Source organism: Panthera leo, chromosome D1 (assembly GCF_018350215.1).
Source record: "Panthera leo isolate Ple1 chromosome D1, P.leo_Ple1_pat1.1, whole genome shotgun sequence".
NCBI lineage: Eukaryota > Metazoa > Chordata > Mammalia > Carnivora > Felidae > Panthera > Panthera leo.
In genome coordinates this window covers 22967744-22989400 of record NC_056688.1, presented here as the reverse complement: position 1 = coordinate 22989400, position 21657 = coordinate 22967744, and the positions used below count along the sequence as shown (strand labels likewise).

At 40.9% G+C, this 21657-nt stretch overlaps 1 protein-coding gene across 3 annotated transcripts in view; it reads left to right on the top strand.

Annotated features, from left to right (window-relative positions):
• CDON (cell adhesion associated, oncogene regulated) overlaps positions 1-21657 on the top strand; it is a 101660-nt gene that overhangs the window by 55502 nt on the left and 24501 nt on the right. For all 3 annotated transcript variants that reach the window (XM_042905687.1, XM_042905685.1, XM_042905686.1), the window contains exons 10-16: positions 825-999; positions 3193-3321; positions 7354-7557; positions 9110-9291; positions 9964-10069; positions 14492-14614; positions 19143-19364. In XM_042905687.1, coding sequence (XP_042761621.1) covers positions 825-999; positions 3193-3321; positions 7354-7557; positions 9110-9291; positions 9964-10069; positions 14492-14614; positions 19143-19364 — 1141 coding nt within the window. The remainder of the gene's footprint in view (positions 1-824; positions 1000-3192; positions 3322-7353; positions 7558-9109; positions 9292-9963; positions 10070-14491; positions 14615-19142; positions 19365-21657) is intronic.

Genomic DNA, 21657 nt, shown 5'->3' with positions numbered 1-21657 from the left:
GATTCAAGATGAAGAAACTTTCACTGGGATTCTTAGCCACACAAAAACTTCTGTGTGATGTCGTTTCCTAGTTCTATTAACTAAGACACAACGGATTGGATCTTTTTTTTTTCTTTTTTTTTTTAGTTTGTTTATTTTTGAGAGAGCAAGAGAGAATACGCACAAGTAGGGGAGGGGCAGAGAGAGAGGGAGAGAGAATCCCAAACACACTCTGAGCTGAGTATGAAGCCTGACACGGGACTCCAACCCACAAACCGTGAGATCATGACCTGAGCTGAAATCAAGAGTTGGACGCTTAACTGACTGAGCCACCCAGGCGCCCCAGATCTTTTTAACATTTATTTCCTCCAGTACATGTGGAAGTGGTGAGACATGAAGAATGCTGGAAATATAAAATGCATAATTATGTAACCCATATATGCATATGTATTCTAACTTAACATATATTTATTATGTATATTATATATTATCATTAGTCCAGATTATTATGTACTTATTTTATGCTCCCATTAGCCAAGTAAGAAGAGTATTGTTTCCTTTACAAGTAAAGGAAGCAAACTCTGGGAGATAAGTAACTTGCTTGAGGCCACAAATGAGCGGTAAGTAGGAGAGCCAGGAAGGAGTCTTTTTATTCCTGAGAATTCCTAAGTTCATGTTACGGGTCTCCTTATATTTCTTAATGTGAAGAAATATCGTGTCTCTTTCTTCCAACAGTATATTCCTTACCAACATTCATCTGGAATGGAAGATTTTCTCAAATTGGAATGGAAGGTTTTTCTGCCCCTTATCTCCTTTTCTTTAATGACTTACTTTCTCTTGAGCAGCTAGATGACGGCGTTGGCCTGGTGGGAAGCTGGCACACAGTTCGAGTCCCGGGAAGTGAGAATGAGCTCCATCTGACAGAACTGGAGCCATCTAGTCTCTATGAAGTTTTGATGGTGGCAAGAAACGCAGCAGGTGAAGGGCAGCCCGCCATGCTTACCTTCCGAACCAGCAAAGGTGAGTATAATCTTCCTCAGGAGGAGCGAGCTGGCCGTGTGGATGTCTCTTTATTACTGAGTGTCCTTTGGGGTCATAGAGATTCTTTTTTATTTATTTTTTTTATTTTTGAGAGAGAGAGAGAGAGAGAGAGAGAGAGAGAGAAAGAGCAAGCAAATCCAAAGCAGGCTCCAGGCTCCAGGCTCTGAGCTGTCAGTAACAGTGCTTGACAAGGGGCTTGAACCCACAAACCATGAGATCATGACCTGAGCCAAAGTTGGACGCTTAACCGACTCTAGGTGCCCCTAGAGATTCTTATATATAAATCCATTAAATAATTTTAGTATAGTACCTTTGTTGGCCATGCTTGGATGGTTGTATTATTCCATCCCATCCAATGTTCTATGAGTATTTCTGAGAGTTTATGATATGTAAGGCGTTGGGGTAGGTGATACAGGGAAAACAAAGATGATCAAGATAAGATTCATCCTAATGGTACCTCTACTTTGCTAAGTAGGCTAAGACACATAAATACCAACTGCAAGGCAGGATTTCAGTTCAGTTAATATTTACTGAATGCCTTCTGTGTGTCAGGCAATAAACAAAAGGGACAAACTCCTTGCCCTCATGGAGCTTACAGTCTAGTTGGGAGATGTTTCCACCTGAGTTATAAGTACATTAGAAAGTGGTGAATGCTAATAAGAGAACTAAATTAGGGGGTGGCTATAGGAAGTGCGTGGGGTAGCACTTGTCACAATGTAAGCAGGTGGCCAGAGAAGTCCTCAGTGAGCAGTCGACAGCAGAGCAGAACGTCGAGGTTTAAAGTGGAAAGCCACGTGGATGTCTGGGAAAAGAACACCCCGGCTGAGAGGATAGCAAGTGCAGAGACTCTGGGGTGGGGTGTGCCGGGTGTACCCCAGGAACACTGAGGGCACCACTGTGACGGTAGCCAAGGGACTGTGACCGTGGGGGAGGGCGCTCAGGAAGATGACAGAGCGGTCACCCCACACAGTGCCTTGTCCATCCTGCAAGGACATTGACTGACTCCGAGAAAGTGGAAACGTTGGAGGGTTTGAGCTGAGTTGTGTGACATAATCTGTTGTGTGTTTCAACGGGGGTAGGGTAAGGATAGACCGCAGAAGGGCGAGGGTGTGAGCGAAGTACGACAAGTACTGGGAAGGACTGAGAGAGTACAAAGAAAGGATGTTCTTTCAAGTGGGGTAGCTCGTTGAGGGTAGGCTTGATTGAAAAGATGCCATTATAGCTTGGCCATCAATGAACAAAAAGATTTCAGTGAGGAGAGAGGGGAACTGGGTAGCAGAGTATTTTAGTACATTACAAAAATAAAAAGGAGGTATGATTGAGAAGAAATTATTTATTGGCTTTTGGAAAAGACCCTTTCATACTAATTACTGAGTGTAGCTAGAAAAATGAGTATTTCTTGTTTGAACTGCACTTTGAGTTAATGTTCATCATCAGTCCACAGCTGTTTATAGAATCTGACCTATAAATACTGAATAAGAAGAACATTTCAGTTTTAAGATAATCACCCATTTTCACTTTTTGCCTCTTGGAATTTTTAAGCTTAACATGATAATTTTCTCACGAAGAAACAGAAGCTCTTTAAGAATGAGTTTTATGTTTTAGAATGAAGAAATAGGTACAGTAAGAAGCAAAAGGGATGAATAGTTTGAAAGCTTTTCAGCATTTGGCTTTTTTACTTGTGGTGTTTATTCTGTGTGTAAATTTAAATTAGCCTGATGAAGAAAGACACATTTTAGTTTTCCCTTAAAGCTACTAGAAAAAGACAAAGTAATTTTTAAAAACAATATTTATTTATTTTGATAGAGAAAGAGAGAGAGAGAAGTGGAGGGAGGGGCAGAGAGGGAAAGGGAGGAAGAATCCCAAGCAGGCTCCACGCCTGACGCAGGGCTCGATCTCACAAATTGAGATCATGACCTGAGCCAAAATCAGGAGTCCGCTGCTTAACTGACTGAGCCACCCAGGTGCCCTGACAAAGTAATTTGTTTTTTTAAGTCAATTCCTCAGATTAGCTGACTATTGACAATGTAGGTCTTAAACTCAGACCCCGTAACAGACAAGTTCATGTATTTATATTGATACACCAGTTGAGTTTAGTATCTTTCCTTAACTCTACATCTACACAGAAGCTTATGTTACAGTATGTGATTATGTGTTTTCTAACTTTTCTAGAGAAAACAACCTCATCAAAAAACACCCAGGCGTCCTCTCCACCCATGGGCATCCCTAGGCGTCCTGTTGTTTCGGAGGCTGCGGACAACTTTGGGGTGGTACTTACAGATTCCTCTAGGCATAGTGGAGGTAAAGTAGAAACCTTCATTTTTATTGATTTTCTTGTTTGCACATGTAACTGGCATGTTTCAAATTATTTAAGGGGTGGAGTGGGAGAGAGTGTTTGTTTATTGTTCAGATTATAGCCTACCATAAAGCTCTTTCAGGTCCTATTTCAACCATGTTTTAAAAAAAAAAAATTTTTTTTTAACGTTTATTTTTGAGAGAGAGAGAGCACGAGTGGGGGAGGGTCAGAGAGAGAGAGGGAGACACAGAATCTGAAGCAGGCTCCAGGCTCCGAGCTGTCAGCACAGAGCCCGATGCGGGGCTCGAACCCACGAACCATGAGATCACGACCTGAGCCGAAGTCAGATGCTTAAACCGACTGAGCCATCCAGGCACCCCCATTACCATTTTTTTAATGCCCTGTGCTCCGATCTTGGTAACTCAGTGTCATGATTGCTTTTTGAGGTAATAAACTCAGACCCAAAACGTTCTGGTACTAAGATTTTATAGCTCATAAAAAGGATTTTTCTCTCTCCTCTCTGGCAAAGAAACTAAATTTATGTTTTGAACTCTGAAAGTCTGACTTTTTTTTTTTTTTTTTCGGTGATTTATCAAAACGTGTGGTGGTGCCTACGGTATGGTTTAGTGTTTTGAATGATTACATGCCATATTCCATTTTATTGCTATATCTTGCCACTTGTATGGTTTTTAGATGTCATAGCCATACAGTTTTCAAAAGATTCTTTTTAGTATTTAAATTTCACACGTACTAATTCTACAATTACAACATAACGTGCTCTTTGTGGCTGTGTTAATATGTGTTAGCAGGATGTCTAGGGAGGGCTTAAAATTTCATTGCTGAGCTCTAACAGTGTTCAAGCCTCTCTTCCCTATTTGTATAGTCTTTCACAAATTGGCCTCAGACAAAAGCAGGTCATAACATTTGAACACCCTTCTGGAACCCCTCTGCTTCTTCAATGTCATGAGCCTCTTCTGCTTGAGTACTTTAGCCTCTGAGGAGCAGTTCAGCTCCCTTAATAGAGTACTTACACGAGTATCAACTTTATATAATTTTTTTAATGTTTATTTATATTTGAGAGAGAGACAGATAGAGCATGAGTGGGGGAGGGGCAGAGAGAGAGGGAGACACAGAATCCGAAGCAGGCTCCAGGCTCTGAGCTATCAGCACAGAGCCCAACGGGGGGCTTGAATTCACAAACCGTGAGATCATGACCTGAGCTGAAGTCAGCCGCTCGGATGACTGAGCCCCCCAGGCGCCCCGAGTATCAACTATATATGAATAAAGTTGACATCTGAAAAACAAAAATCTTATGACTTATTTAACATCCTGTGGTAGATACTGGACCAAATGCTGTTGCAGCAGAGGCAAAATAAATCTTGCCTTCAAGGAGTTTACAGCATCGTGAATGATCTAGACAATAAGTCCGCAACAATATAGTGGATAATATATACACATTAACCCATAACAATGATTTGGATTCATTGTGCTGAGAGTCTACCCTTGGCGTTCTGGGATCGCGAGAGAAATATGCAGAGGAGGCAGGTGGTGGTAAGAGAGGCTCCCTCTGCTGAGCTTCAAAGGCAAGAATGCTATAAAGACAAGAATGGAGGAAGGAACAAGAAATGCAAGACAGCTCCTGTGCAAAGAGATGCAAAATTGACATGTTGGATTTTGTGTCGAGGTTTAGAGGTTAGGGTTTTAATTTGGTGTGATTGGTTACTGTTGGGAGTGACACCAGAGTAGGGGGGGAGGCAGGTGGGCACCTTGTATGATGTACTTAAAATTTTAATCTTTCCTAAAAAAAAATAATAATAATTTTTCCTGGAAAGCTGTGAAGAACCATAGAAGACTTTAAAGAGGGGGAAAGGAGAAATGGCCAAAGATGAGGCTAGAGAAATAACGAAAATAGTGAGTGTGGATGGAGAGGGACACAGCTGTCAGACAAAGGAGATTGAGTCCACGTTGAAGGAGAGGCAAAAGTGTGGGGCCTCGGGCTTGGGCAACCAAGGCCCATTTACCGAGATAGGTAATAAGGATAGTTAGGTGTAGCTTAAGGGTTCAGTTCTGGAAGTCATGAGTTTGGAATCACCCAGGCAGAGATAGCCATAGGAAGTGATCTCTTGAATCTTCGCAATAACCCTGGGGGAAGGATTAGCATATTTTACAAATCAGTTAACTGAGACTCAAGAATGCCATGTAGCTTTGCCTGAGCTCTCCAGAACTGCTATTCAAAATTCAGATTTTTGAACTCCCAACTACAGTCTTTCTTTTATCCCATAACTGCCACATGCTCTCTCTTTTACATATTGAAGATTCTTTTCTGTAACGATTCTTTTCCCTAATAACCTTCTCTTTCTGTTTGATCTTTGGTGTTCTTTGATGAGTTTTAACCGCCTATGCATCAATATAAGGAAGTGGTTGGTTATCTAGGACCAAAAGAGAGATTCACTAACAGTACTGTTCATTCTGTTTCCATTGCTTTCTAACTTGAAAGGAATACAGTAAGTATCACTCAAAAGTTGCCTGCTTTGAGTATTTTCCTCTTTTTAATCCATCAAGCGCTTTGTTTTTAAAATGCCACCATTTTCTCCATACAAGTACCATCTGCAACATTATTATGTTCTTTCTTATGTGTTTGTTTGGGCTAAAGGGGTGTCGAGTTGAGACAGAGTGGTGTTGCTTAAGGAATGTGGCACGGGCCAGACAGACAGGGTTCGCTTAGTGACTTCACCCAGGTAACATCACCATGGCCCGGAGCTGGACCTCCTCCTTCAACTCTGGACACCTGATTGTTAGCATGCCAAACGACAGTCAGTCTCTTGAGACCCAGCTCGCCTTTGCAGAATTCATAGGTGATCAGCGTAAACCAGAATGGCGACTTACTAATTTGCACTGAAACCGTCCCACAGACCAGATTGTCTCTGCCGGCATTCTTCCCTGGTAGGAACCAAGTGGGAAGACAGTTACAACCACAAGCGTGTGGTCTTCTTGGTCAGCAAGAAGAGTTAGGTACGTGGTTTAAATGGCTGGTGGACTTAATCCTGATGTTTCTACCTGCCACGGGAGTCTAGACTGTCCAGGTTGTGGGCCAGGACCTCCCCTCCCCTTGGCCGTGTCACCTGTAACTGCTAGACATTCGTTCTCTGACTCCTTTTTCTAAAGTTTGTGTGGATGACTAGGTGGCTCATCTCGTTACTGAGAGCCATTTTGTTGATTTTTAAAAAAATTTTTTTTAACGTTTATTCGTTTTTGAGAGAGAGAGCAGAGACAGAGCATGAGTGGCAGAGGGGCATAGAGCGAGGGAGACACAGAAAGTGAAGCCAGCTCCAGGCTCTGAGCTGTCAGCACAGAGCCCGACACGGGGCTCGAACTCACGGACCACGAGATCATGACCTGAGCCGAAGTCGGATGCTCAACTGACTGAGCCACCCAGGCGCCCCACCCCCTTTTCTTTATTTAACTACATATCCTGTCTTCCTGCTTCCATCCCACGTAGCATTCTCTTTGCCCATTAATATCACTGTTGATTTATTAATCAAATTTTATCTCTTTACTGCCTGCAGTCTGTGTTTTTGGAGTAGCGTTCCTATAGCCTTGAGGTGTGTTAAGATAGGATATGATAGTAATAGCTAATAATCTGTATGTGTGTTATGTAGCTTGGGTGGGTAAAGAAAAACATTTAAATAACACCTAATTTTGAAAACTTACTATAAATTATAAGCACCAGGTAATAATTACTTATACACTATTTAGCCATGAATCTAAAGTAGCATGGTCACTATTATCATGCCCATTAACTTTCCATTTTCTAGAGCTAATTATCAAGTTTATAGATGACTTTGTTTTTCCTTTATTTCCTGTATCTGGTCATTTCATTGCCCCTTAGCTTTTAAAAGATAACAGGAAGATAGTCTTAATATTATTAACTCTGGCAGTTAGTTTGGTGACAAATCTTTAATAAAATGACCCTTTTAGTTTGAGTTATTCTTGTCTCTGACACCAGGGGTTATTGGAATAAATGTTTCCGTGTTTAGTTCCAGAGGCACCTGATCGGCCTACCATCTCTACGGCATCAGAGACGTCCGTCTATGTCACTTGGATTCCTCGGGCCAATGGGGGTTCTCCAATCACTGCCTTCAAGGTCGAGTACAAACGGATGAGGACTAGTGATTGGCTGGTGGCAGCTGAAGATATCCCTCCTTCCAAACTTTCTGTGGAAGTTCGTAGCTTAGAGCCAGGTAGTAATTCAGACATTTCCTTTTTTGCCATCCATTGCTGACTTGAGATGCATATTTATAGTGGTCTCGTACTCTTCTGATTGTTAAAGTAATACAAGCCTGTTGTGCGAAAACGGAAGAGAAACTATGAAGAAAAGAATAAGTCACCTGAAACCCATCCAGCCAGAGATAAGCATTGTTTACAGTTTGGTGTATTTTTGTAGCCTTCTTTTTTTTTAATACAAACCAGGATCGTGCCATAAATACTGTTTTGTGATCCCATTTTCCCTCTGTCACATGCCTTTTCCAATATCATTAGAAATTCTTCAAAAACTCAAGTTTTTAAGAACTGTATATCTGCTGTATAAGTGTAGTGTGATTTACTTAACACATTCTTTTCTTCTGGGTCTTGGATTCTTTCTAACTGCTAATCAGTAGAAACAGTGCTGTGTGACATCTTTGTGTGTGTGTGTAAGGTGTTTTGCTATAATTACATATTTTAAAAGGAAAATTGCTGGTTGTTTGACAAAAATTGTTGGCTCTAATGATGAATCTCTCAACGGAAATGGGAGACCACTCATGCTTTGCTCAGCAGAACACCCGACTTCCCTGCTGCCACCCCAGCATCTTGAAGGCTGTATGTGAGACGTTAAACCACACAAGGAAAAAGCAGTAATCACAAATCCACTTTGGTTGCTTTTATTTATGTTCCATGACCATTTTTGTTTATGGCCTTTTTAAATGTACTTTAGTGACAGATGTCGGTGTTTGTCTAGACAGGTAACATGAGCCTCAGAACCTGCAGGTAGAGTTGGGAGAAGGTGACAGTTTTAAATGTGGGCGAAGCTGGGTAGCATTTTACAGACAGAAAACACCGTCTTCAGAAGCCCCGTGGTTATTTATGAGCCATCAGGAAACGTGCTGGGGGAGTCTAATTTATTCTTTAGATCTAGATCGTCAGAAACTCACAATCCTTAGAGGTTTTTGTGTTGTTGTTTTTTTTAAGTTCTTAATATGTAATACAAATAAATACCTTCTGTTGTGGCTTAAATCTGTCCGCTCTTATCCCATTATTGGTGAAATCAAGTGACATCTGCTGTCACCCACACAGCGCCCCTTCCTAAGTGTATTCACTGTGTTAAACTTCGCTTCAGTTGTTTCTTTCAAAGGGGAAAGAACCTCGTTTTGAACACAGATACTTCAACCAATACTGCATTTGATGGTTATGATTTTAGAACGTGATGGTAAAAAAAAGTAAATGCGCTCTTTCCTGTTCTCTACCTGCCCCTACCATGACACACATCATTAATCTTTCATGGCCTTGTCTCCCAGTGGCTCCTAATAAGCTCTTGGACCCGGGAACACAACATCTTGAACATCCGCTGCCAGTTGACAGAAGCTGGCAAGTGGATTGAAATCTGTTTACCGTGGAGACTTCAGAGTGTGTTTTCGTGACTGTAGATAGATATTTAGGCACAGTTGTCATATCTTGTATAATGATATGACGTTCAGTTGTTTGCAGATTTTTAAAAACTCTGTTTTTTCCTTTTTTTTTTTTTCCCTCCCTCAAAAGGTTCAACATACAAATTTAGGGTTATTGCCATCAACCATTATGGTGAGAGTTTTCGGAGTTCGGCATCTCGTCCTTATCAGGTGGCTGGGTTCCCCAATCGTTTCTCTAACCGTCCAATAACTGGACCCCACATTGCATACACTGAAGCTGTCAGTGATACGCAGATCATGCTGAAGTGGACGGTAAGTGGGACAGCTTTTCTAATGAGACGGTTGTCTAGTTTGGCCATGGTAATGATTGATTTGATATCCTCATGACACGATATTACGAATAGCAAATGTTTTTAACTTCTAAGTGAGGGAAAGTTGAAGGGCATAGAATATTTATCTAAAAGCACCTGTGATGAGTGGGACAGTCTTCTCAGCTCTCAGCCAAGTGTTAACTTAATTGCCATTTCAAGATTGAGTGATAGATTTTTTATCATGTTTATTTATTTATTTTGAGGGGGAGGGAGGGTGAGAGGGAGAGGGAGGGAGAATCCGAAGCAGGCTCCATGCTGTCAGTGCAGAGCCCGGCATAGGGCTTGATCTCACAAACCACGAGATCATGACCTGAGCCGAAATCAAGAGTTGGACGTTCGACCAACTGAGCCACCCAGGCACCCCCAAGATTTATTTATTTGGAACCAAACGTATTTTTATGCCTTAGAACCTGGTGAAATATATTACATTATTTTTGCCCAGCCCTCCAGTAAATTAAATGCTCGCAATACCTTTGAATTAAATTTAAAATGGCCATCAAGGATGTTTACAAAATGAAGCTGGAAAAGTATTGCCACACAGATATTTCACATCATGGATGTTGAAAGTTACACTCATTTTTGTCTTTGACAAGTCTTTGCTTCTATTTTTTAGTACATTCCATCAAGTAACAATAATACTCCCATTCAAGGATTTTATATCTACTACCGGCCAACAGATAGTGACAATGACAGTGATTACAAGAGGGATGTTGTAGAAGGTAAGTCCCACCGGCAAGCTGGCGTAAAGAGCTTTGGGTGGAGAAAGTTTATAAATACTATGAAAAACATCATCCCAGGTTGAGATAGGTAAAATATGAAATGTCATAGACACTATTACTTTGATTTTTTTTCCCAAAGAGAGACCCATCTTTCCAAGGTAATATATATAGTATCTTCCATTTTGGTTATAGAAACAGTTAAAAAACCCTGGGGGAGATCTGACTTGTCAGTAGTTCATCTGAAAAAAATTCTTGTTTTCTGTTTTATTTAAGTGAATAGTAACGTGAGTATAAAAATCACTTGCAACTTCTAGCTGTATGTAAAACAATGTCTCCGTCTCAGTTCCATTAACGTCTCTACTGGAATGATTGCATCTTAAGCATGTTCTCCGCTTCGAGAGATGCTGAGGACTTGGAATATATAGAGACAAAAAACCAGCCAAGATAGGGAAGGGTGTTGAAACTACCTTTCCCTTGCAGTTAAAATACAATCTAGAACTTCGCATGTGGTCTGAAGGCCCCACATGACCTGGCTGGCCCCTGCCTGCACCTTCCTCCAGTCTGACACACGTCTCCCCTCTCACGTGTCTTCCGTGACACGCCGGCCCCCTTTGAGTTTCCTTGTGTGCACCAGGATCTCTCTGGCCTCAGTACTATGACACGTGGCAGTTCCTACTCCCTACTGTGTTCCTCTTCTGGTGTTTTATTTAGTTTTTCCTCTTGTGGGTCGAAATGTTACTTCCTCAGGTAACCTCTGCCGGTTCATGTGAGTTACCCTTGGTGTAATTTCTAACTCTGCCCTTTATGGTTATGTCCTAGAATTCACCACAGGTGGTGTGTAAGAAGTATGTGTGCATGTGTGCGTGTGTGTATGAAATTATTTACTTCGTTCGTCCCCACCACTAAACGTTAGCCTCTTTGTAGGCAAGGAGTCTTTTCTCTAGTGTCGTATCCCCAGCCCCTCCAGTGGTGAGGTGTTCAGTATTTAATGAATGAATGGAGTCGAAAAGAACAGTGGAATATCTGAGGATGATCAGGCTGGAAAAAGGACGACTAACAAGCAATGTGACAGCTGCCTTCAAATACTGAAAGACTGTTATGTAGAGGAAGAACTCAGCCAGTGGGGAGGGGCAGCTAAAAGGAAGTAGCATAAAGAAGAAACCTCCAACACGGCTTTTTTAACAAACTCAGAAACTCCTTAATTTCGGAGGTGTTCAGTAGAAGCTGGATGCTTCTTTCTCAGTGATCTCTTAGAAGGGATTCTTGCTTTGGGAGGAAGCCTTCCTCCAAGGGCTATTTTCCCCTCCCAAGATTCTGATCCTTTGAACTATTAACATCACGATGGATCATGTCAAAAAATGGCGCTGGGCCAAGGTTGTTTTCATACGACTTCTTGATGTCAAACGCTGCATATAAATTTTGTTGTAAGTAGTCTTATAATAAATTCATTTAAATACGCTAAATTAAGTTTCTTTAAATAGTGTAATTTAAATAATGTTTTTCCAGCAGATTACTTTTGTAATATAGTAAAACATTATCATCTGAGTTTTAATACCTGGTGCGTAGCAGGTGCTCAATAAATATTTTTTGAATGAAAGAGTGATTATTTCTCTTAATGTGGAAAAGTAGGAAACAAATTAGTTTCTAAATCCACTTTAAACATGAAGCACTGGGGGAATGAGGTAAGATACTTGTTAGTGGCCAGACTATTCTGTGAAGTTAAGACGGTAGCTGTCTTGAGGGAGATATGACCGGAAGAAGCATGGGGGGTACTTTTGGGGTACCGGTAATATTTTCTTTCTTGACCTAGGTATTGGTACCATGGGTATGTTCAATTCATGAACATTCGGCGAGCTGTTCCGTTATGGGGACTTTTCCCTGTGCACATTTCACTTTCGGAAAAAGCTATGCAAAAAGAAGAAATGATGAGAGTTATTAGTAACTGTTCTATATTTGAGTTCTAGCTAGGTCGTCCTTTTAGTTTCGCTGGGTTAGGAGAGTGACGCTGTCACTTTTATTTCTAAAATCTTTTGACAGAGATTAACATTTGCTATGAAATAGTTCTAAACAAGGTAAATGTAAACAAAGTGAACACCTCTCTTTGTCTCGCTCTGTGCCATTCTTTTCCCGACCTCCCCTGGTTCTCTACTCTCTAGAAATATCCACCGGTGAACAGTTTTTAAAATATATTCCCTAGTTCAATCTTTGAAATTTTTGCAAGCTTTTGTGATGTGAATATGGTGTGTGGAACTGGGAAATTAACTTTTGTATCCAGTAGTCGTGTCTGCAGATGTGAGTTTTGCCTTACGGTTCACAGAGAACTTGTTTATAAACTTCGTAGACGGAGCAGTTAGATGTTTAAGTGGGCTTCACTGTGCTGTGTAATTTGCTTATTCCTTATTTTCAAGTTTATGCATTTGAAATTCTTTTTGTGGCAGTTGGAAACTATTGGCCTGTTCTCCCAAACCAAGGAACAAAAGTATTTACCCTTTGCCCATGAAGTTTTCTTTAAGGCAAAGTTTTAGATTACTTATGTATATTGACTCAGAATTGTTTAAGCTTTTGGAAAAAATCTGAAACTCAATTACAGTGTTAAAGAATACACCAAGAGCAATTACATCAAGTTATCCTATCTTCTGAATTAAGTTCCACATTGGAGTAAACCGTAAATGTTTCCAGCGTACCAGTGCTTTTGTGGTGAATATTTTTGTCTTATAAAGTTGAGTTTCCAAAAAATTAAAGTATCAGGCATCCTAATCATTAAGCCTGTGCTTTGGCTTTTCATCTTTTCTAAAATATTCTTTGAGAAAAAAAGAAAAAAAAAATGACCCGTTTAAGAAAAGGGTATGCTGGTTGGTTGACTTTCAACCTAATAATGTACTTTGTTGTCTTACTCATCAGTGATCAGGAAAACTCTCTCTGCTAGTGCTTCCTGTCATTTTAGCCATTTGAATAATTACCGTAACAGTGGAGTATTATTCTAACAAGGTATGTGTTCTTTTACCTGTTTTTCTCTTATTAGTTAACATATTGGAAGCGCAGTTTAATTATGTTTTGACTAGGACTCTGAAAGGAAAACTTCCAATCTAGTGTGGTCATTATTCAGGAGAATATAGTTTATAGTTAGGTGAGTGTAGGGCTGAGCTAGGAAAGACCCAAGGACAGAGAAAAAATAGAAGTCTTTGAGAAAGTGTTTGGAACTTAGAAATAGATCTATTCCAGTCTTTGAATCAAGATTGTGAGTCAAGTTTATTTTAGGGTCCTCTTTACACTTACAAAGGGGGCATAGAATTCCTTACTTCTTGAGCCTTTCAGAGTCCCTTGATCCTAAAACAAGCAGATTCTCTTCTGGGTAAACTATGGGTCTTTATGAATGAGGGGTTTTGTAGTGGTGACCTGGAAAAGGGGCTGTGTTTCCGGTCTGAAATATTTTTGTCTGTGTTGAATTAGAAAGGAACCCAGTGCTGTTGGACCTGTCAGCCGAGTAGATTTGACTTGCTTGTGTGGTTTGGTTTTGTTTTTCCTCCCCCTTCAATTAATTCTTAAATCAGTAGGTGGTATAGTTGAGCTTCTAAGGAACTGTGGAAACAGTTTGAAGAGGTATGTTCTAAGAGGGATTAAAGGTGCAGGAAGAGTTCATTAAATCTGCCAGAAGTGTCCCTGTTTATTAAAGTTCATCACATGTCCGTGGAAGTAAAAATGGAGAGTGGTTCGCATGAGAGTTGGTTCAGTTTGGGGAGTGTTTCTAAATGAAACGTTGGCTGGGTGCCATGGATAACAGAAATCATTCTATTAGAGATACTTGTGTGGTTTGGAGACCCTGACTCAAAAGAAAAGAAATCGTGGAGCAGGAACCAAGAGTTTCCGCTAGTAGATTTTGCTTTTTGATTATTCTCAACCATTTGTTCAGACATTCACTTAGACGTCTGTTCACGTCACATCCAGTCCAGCAGAACTGAGAGTTTCTCTGAGGCCTGTCTTGTAAATAAATGGTCGCTTATTCTGGGTCGGGCGCCATTTGCTGATCTCATTTATAGTACTGCTTTCTGGAGGGTGGATGGACTGGATTGACTTGCTAGGTTAAAATAGACCATCAGAGGACTTGAGGGGTTTTTCTCCCTTAACTTATGCATAAAATTAACATGGATTTTACGAAAGGCCTACTACTAATTCTTGGTAACGAAACAAAATATTACTGCCAGTGCACGGGTATAGCTTTAATTCCATGTACCTCTTGTCATTTGTTTCATGGCATGTCACAGAAATGCTGTTTATCTTGCCGCATTACTGAAGTGCTTCGCTGAAGGACATTTTCATCACACAAACAGACGCTATGGCGATAGGAGGCTGTTCCAACCGCGTTTCGAAATTACCTTTGGGTCGTGCGATACGTAAAGCTTGTCTTTTCCTTCTCCTTTCTAGGTTCAAAGCAGTGGCACATGATTGGCCATCTGCAGCCAGAAACCTCCTACGATATTAAAATGCAGTGCTTCAACGAAGGGGGAGAAAGCGAGTTTAGTAACGTGATGATCTGTGAAACTAAAGGTAAGAGAGGAATGAGAACTCATGCTTTTTTTTCCTGGCGTGAAGACTGTCCCAACGGAAAACATAATACGTTGACTAGAGCACTTGTCTAAAACCTAGTTTACGGAAACATTGATCATATTCATTAATTTCTGTGTGGCTCCAAGCAACTCACTCCTCTTCTTTTTTTCTTTTTCTCCACAAAGAGATCAGAAATCTTTGCTGAGTAATTGCTGAGATGGCTGTGAAAATTAGAATACTTTTTTTAAAAAAGCATAATTTTAGGGAAAAGTGCTTTATACCCTTCAAGTGGTTTCTTGAATGACAGTTATGTGTAACTCTATCTACTTAAGTGTGGTGGTTAAATTCAGAATTAGCAGTGCGCTCTGCTAAATTGAAATTCCCAACTCTGCCTCCATATGTAGACTGACTATAAAATATCTTCTAGTTGTTTTGTTTAATGTTTATTTATTTATTTTGAGAGAGAGAGAGACAGAGACAGAGAGAGAGCTGGAGAGGGGCAGAGGGAGGGAGAGAGAGAATCCCACACAGGCACCTCACTGTCAGTGCAGAGCCTGATGCAGGGCTCGAACTCAGGAACTGTGAGATCATGACCTGAGCCAAAATCAAGAGTTGAACGCTTAACCCACTGAGCCACCCAGGTACTCCTATTATCTGTTTTTAAAGGTGATAATACTACACGTAATAGAAACAGCTAATGTGGCTATTTACAAACTCCTGTCCAGTCTCAGTTAATCTAATAGAAAAAGAGACTGTTTTTAACTTGTGTCTGTTTTTAAGAACAAGAGAAAATTTCCCATATTCCTCCCCCGTCCCCCACCCCCGCTGGTCTCAGTGATCAGGACTCAGTCACATACTCCCCAAACCATTCCCGGGAGGGAAATGATTGATCAGGACCTACTTTAGTTGTTTGGGTTTGAGTGGACAGCTCAACAAAATTGGGGCTTTGCAAGTATGGGAGGAAAAGGCTGCTGACTGGGCTGGGCAGCCTTCAGTGTGTCTGCTAGGGTGATTTTATGATACCAATTCAAAAATGAAACTGGGGTGCCTGGGTGGCTCAGTCAGTTGAGCATCCAACTCTTGATTTCAGCTCAGGTCATGATCCCAGGGTCTTGGGATTGAACCCATGTTGGAGTCCACGCTGAGTGTGGAGCCTGCTTAAGATTGTCTCTCTCTCCCCCTGTCCCTCTCCCCTGCTTGCTGTCTCAAATAAAATTTAAAAAAAAAATTTTTTTTTAATGAAGAAACTGAGGCTCAGATAAATTGAATTATAAATTTTTTTTAATGTTTTATTTATTTTTGAGACAGAGAGAGACAGAGTGTGAGCAGGGGAAGGGCAGAGAGAGAGGGAGACACAGAATCCAAAGCAGGCTCCAGGCTCTGAGCTGTCAGCACAGAGCCCGACACGGGGCTCGAACTCATAAACCGTGAGATCATGACCTGAGCCAAAGTCGGACGCTTGACTGACTGAGCCACCCAGATGCCCCACATAAACTGAATTATAAAGACAAGACATTGTTCCATCTTTTAATGCTAAGTTAGTCATATGACTTTCTGCTGCAAAACCCACATATTAAATCCACATTAAACATGTGTATATAAATATACAGACATTTAAATTTACCTTGGATTTAATTTGGGTAGTATATATTTGAGGGGCTTTTTGTATTAGTCACTATGATACGTTAACGGACATTTGTTACTTGCCTCTAGAGTGTTGTAATATGTAGTGTTGTAATATGTAATATGTAATACATATGTAATATGTAATATGTAATATGTAGGCAAAATTAAATAAGAATGGAATTTATCATCTCTGTCCCCAAGACATTTAAGAATCTAGCCAGGCAAAACATAAAAGATAGACAACAGTGTAATAACTGTATTATTTAAGCATAGATGTGTCTATAATAGTATATGCCTCATTAATTGACTTTGCTGGGGAATAAAAGGTTCTACCTACAGACTTCCAGGTCACTAAAAAATGAAAAAAGCTCTTTAAAACATTAACTGTTCATATTGAATAACTTCCTGAAATGTATTACACAATTCCCAGCCTGTTTAAATAGAATGTATAATACGCAATCTCAGTTTTTAAAGAAATGACTCAAGGGGTGCCTGGATGGCTCAGTCAGTTAAATGTCCAACTTTGGCTCAGGTCATGATCTCAGGATTTGTGAGTCCAAGCCCCACACTGGGCTCTCTGCTGTCGGCACAGAGCCTGCTTTGGTGGATCCTTCTACAGATCCTCTGTCCCACCTCCCACCCCTCCCCCACTCGTACTCCTCTCTCTTGTCAAAAATTATAAAAACATTAAAATAAAAAAAAATAAATGACTCAAGGTTCTTGTTTTTTTTTTTTTTTTTTAATTTTTTTTAAAAAAATCTTTATTGATTTTGAGAGAGAGACAGAGTGTGAGCAGGGGAAGAGCTGAGGAGAGGGAGACACAGAATCCGAAGCAGGCTCCAGGCCCTGAGCTGTCAGTACAGAGCCCGACGCGGGGCTTGAACTCACAAACTATGAGATCATGATCTGAGCCGAAGTCGGATGCTTAACCAGGCTCCCCTCAAGGTTCTTGTTAACGGTGATTGTCTTATCTTTAGTGATTTAGTAAGGTTTTTCAGGAATGGTGTTGAAGCCAGCCCATTTCCCCCTACTCTTAAATATCAGAGACTATCATAATTTTTCTTAGTTCTTTGTTTTCTCTTTATGTTTTCCATCTCACTTTTCTTGTTCCATGCTCTTAGCCTCTTCTTCTTCCTCATCCTCATTCTCCTTCTTCCTCTTCTTTTTTTTTTGTTTTAAAGTTTATTTGTTTATTTTGGGGGGGAGGAGCCAGCAGAGAGAAAGAGAAAGAGAAAGAGAATCCCAAGCAGGCTCCACACTGCCAGCACAGAGCCTGATGCAGAGCTGGAACCCATGAACAATGAGATAATGACCTGAGCCAAAATCAAGAGCCAGAGCCGAGGCTTAACCAATTGAGCCACCCAGGCACTCCTCTTTTTTTCTTTTTCTGCTTCCCCCTTCCTCCTCCCCCTCCTCCTCCTCCCCCCTTCCTCCTCTTCCTCCCCCTTCCTCCTCCTCATCCCTTCTTTTTCTTCCTTCCTTCTTCTCTTCCCTTCCTTCTTCTCCTCCCTTCCTCCTCCCTTCCTCCTCCCCGTCCTCCTATTTCTTCTTACTGATGTTGATGAGTCTGTGTCACCTCCACCACAGAATTTATTAACTTTAGCAGCAGTTGGCAAAATCATCAAGCTTGGTAGAATTGTGAATAAATAAAAACTAAAGGAAGAGTAGATAAATCTGACGGACTTCCCCATGGGTAATCATGATCTTTAATGTATGATCTGTAACGTCTGTTTTGCCTCAGAAACTCATTTGTTTCCTTTAGAGTTGGCAGGGACCTTCAAATTGTCTAAGCCAACATACTACCTAAAGTAGGAGTTTCTTTTAGAGTCTCTGCCGAGTATTCATCTAGTTTTCACTGTTGGAGACCTCTTTCCTTTGGAAGGTGGCCTCTTTTTTATGGATTCCCAGCTCTGTGCTGTGTAAAGTTGCTAGAAAGTTGAACCCCACTGTACTACTTATTGACTCAGATTGTTTTTAAAGACCACTCTGCCCCAGTACAAGCCGTAACAGGAAGTATAATAACTAATAATAACAAAAGTGATCGAACACTGCTATGTGCCAGTCTCTGTTCTAAGTGCTTTACATGATTAACTCATTTACCCTTCATTACAACCTTCTGATAGAGCAGTTGTTATCTCCAGTTTCCACCTACAGACCCTGGTCCGTGGACGTTAAAGTCCTACAGCTAAGGATAAATGGTAGAACTGAGAATATAAAGCTGGGCCGTGTGGTTCCAGAGGCCGGGCTGTCAGCCACTATGCTCTGTTGCTACTCTATGACATTTAAAACATTAAGAACATGTTTTCTGAGGACAGAGAAAATGGGATTTGAGTCCACCTGTTACTAGCTTCTGTTGTCACTCTTACTCAGAATATCAATGCATTAGGTAAAAAGACTGCATGTACGTGGACTCCAAAGGGTATTGGTTTTGAAATGCTTGTCTTTGGAATTGCAGATGATTGTTCGAATAGTCCGAAGCCGTATCTTGTAATAGTAATCACATGAAAGAGACATAAAATATGTACTTTTGAGTCTTCTTCAGCTCAGAGTATATCACAGAGAAATATTTGTTCCATCCGTAAGTTGGAATATTTGTATTTCAACTCTTTGATAGTCTTCTACAAGGATGATTGGGCAGATAATCGTATAGGAGCTTGGGTTCAAGTAGGTACATTTGTTTCCCTGATTTTATGATTTCTCTAGAATTTGTGGACTAAGACTTTGGCACATCCGATTTTTCAACTTTTGAGCCCTCTTTGTGACTCATTGGTGGTCACATCATCTCAGTAACAAGTGTAAACACATTGGTTTGCATTCCTAACCAGACCTCCTTCAGAGAGTAAACCATTTCATGGAGTCTGTGTTCGCTCTGACATCATGTTTTCCTTTATATTTCAACTAGTGAAACGTGTTCCTGGAGCTTCTGAGTATCCTGTCAAAGACTTGAGTACCCCTCCAAATTCCCCAGGAGGTGGACGAAACGTTGGGCCTGCAACCAGCCCCACCAGAAGCAGCGATATGTTGTATCTGATAGTTGGCTGCGTGCTGGGTGTCATGGTCCTCATTCTCATGGCTTTCATCGCAATGTGCCTGTGGAAGAACCGCCAGCAAAGCACCATACAGAGTAAGCCATTCAGAAATATTTCCTTGTCCTTTTATAAAGATGGGTGGGAAAATATTGTCAGAATACATGTTGATCCCTAATACTTTTGTGCATGAGTGTCATGGCATAAAACATGTTAGATACTCTTCATTCAGGGAGGGGACTTTAAAACTGTTCTAGCTGTCAGCCAGAATAAGTGGAGCATCACATTAAATTGCCCAGTAGAAATAAACAGCAAAGCCAAAACCAGGCAGGTCTCTAAGTAAATAGCTGACTTAGTGCTGGGAAACCCTGGCTTTGTCGGACCACCAAAGAGCAAAGAGTTTTTGAAGCGTGAGCTCTGGGATTGCTGCAGGAACGCCTTCTTACTGGTACAAGACCTGTCAGCAGGAATAGAAGAGGCTGGAAAGTCTGGAAAAGAATACTTTCCTAAGTTGCTTTTACTGAATGACACAAATTAAGGTAACATGGTCCTGTTTCAGTACCTGGTGTACCCAAACAGCTCAAGACTGGTATCTCTTCCCCCTAAGTGTATCTTGTAATGAGAGTGTTTACACGGTCAGTGATGATGGTATATGAAAACAGCTAGCCCAGAACCCCTCTTCCTTTCTCTTTCCCGACCTCTCTCCCTTCCCCTCTCCTTTGCCCCTTTCTTGTTCTCCCAACCGTTATAATCAGGGGAATCAAATCCAGCAGAGACTTTAGTCTTTGGGGGGAGGAGGTTTTTTGGTTTTCTCACTGGCCCCAGAATAAGAGAATTAAAGCTAATAGCTCAGGGGGAGAAAAGATGATTTGTTTTTATCGAATTGGTGCCCTCCAGGAGACAGTAGGGAGAGAATTGGTAGTGGTGGTGGTACCAGGCTGAAAGGGTTGGAGATCATTTGATTGGTTCTTTTTCTAAATGGTTTCAGTATCATCGACTTTAGTTGTGTGAGCTGAATCATTAAAGGAAAAGTACTGCTTTGGTTGTCTGGGCGAGATTAATCTGGTTAAGGTCATTTCCCTTTCTGACTTGGTAATATGTTCAAAGAGAGAAGCTTATGATAGTGATGTTCATTCAGTCATTTATTCAGAAGATACTCATTAACTATCTTTGAGGCGCCTGGCACTGTTTTAAGCAATGAACGCTGGTAAAAAAGTAAACATGGCCCCTGCCCTGTCAACTTACAGTTGTAGTGGAAAAGATAATCAGATATACTGATAATAACTCACCTGTGCAAAAAGTTCAGTAATAGGAAGAACACCTAATCCAATCTTGGCATGTTCTAATACCTTCAAAGAATTTATCCGAACTCTGCCAATAAGTACTGTAGAGTTTAGGTACCATATTCTCTAAGGACTATTTCACTTTTTCTAGATATGTCTAGTAAGTGTACCCCTGGAAATCAGAATTGAGGCAACTATTTAATGCTTTTAGTATAAGGAAATGGAATAATTAGCCTTTAGTAAACCACAACTTCCACATGGACTGTATTAACCAAGGAACTGTATGGATAGTCAGTGAATGTATACATAACTCCATCCTTTCATTTAAAAGTGTTATTACTATTTAAAATATCCTACCTAGGGGCTCCTGGGTGGCTCAGTTCGTTGGGCATCCAACTTCAGCTCAGGTCATGATCTCGTGGTTTGTGAGTTCGAGTCCCGCGTCGGGCTCTGTGCTAACAGCTCAGAGCCTGGAGCCTGCTTCAGATTCTGTGTCTCCCTCTCTCTGTGTCCCTCCCCCATTCATGCTCTTTCTCTCTCTCTCTCTCTCTCTCTCTCTCTCAAAAATAAACATTTAACAAATTCAAAACAATAATAAAATATCCTACCTAAAGGTTGCCTTTTGTTGTTTAAAAAAAACCTTTTTTTAGTGTTTTATTTATTCTTGAGAGAGAGAGAGAGAGAGAGAGAGAATAAACGGGAGGGACAGAGGCGGGGGGGGGGGACACAGAATCCAAAGCAGGCTCTAGGCTCTCAGCACAGAGCCCAACGTGGGGCTCGAACTCACGAACCGTGAGATCATGACCTGAGCCGAAGTTGGACGCTTAACTGACTGAGCCACCCAGGCGCCCTGTCTTTTGTTGTTTTTTTATACGGTTTCTCTCAGCACTTTGAAGCGTGCGGGAGTTTAAACACTTTTTCTTAGTGTTGCCAGGACTTTGATAGTTTCAACTTACATAATTTATTAATTCTTTTGAGTAATTTCTCTCTGGTTAATTTCTTTTCCCATTAACAGAGTCTTAATTAACTCAAAGTTCCTAGCTATCTCCTTACAAGGAAATAGCAATAACTTTCTCAAAGCATATCTCATAATTAGGCGTTAAGTGAA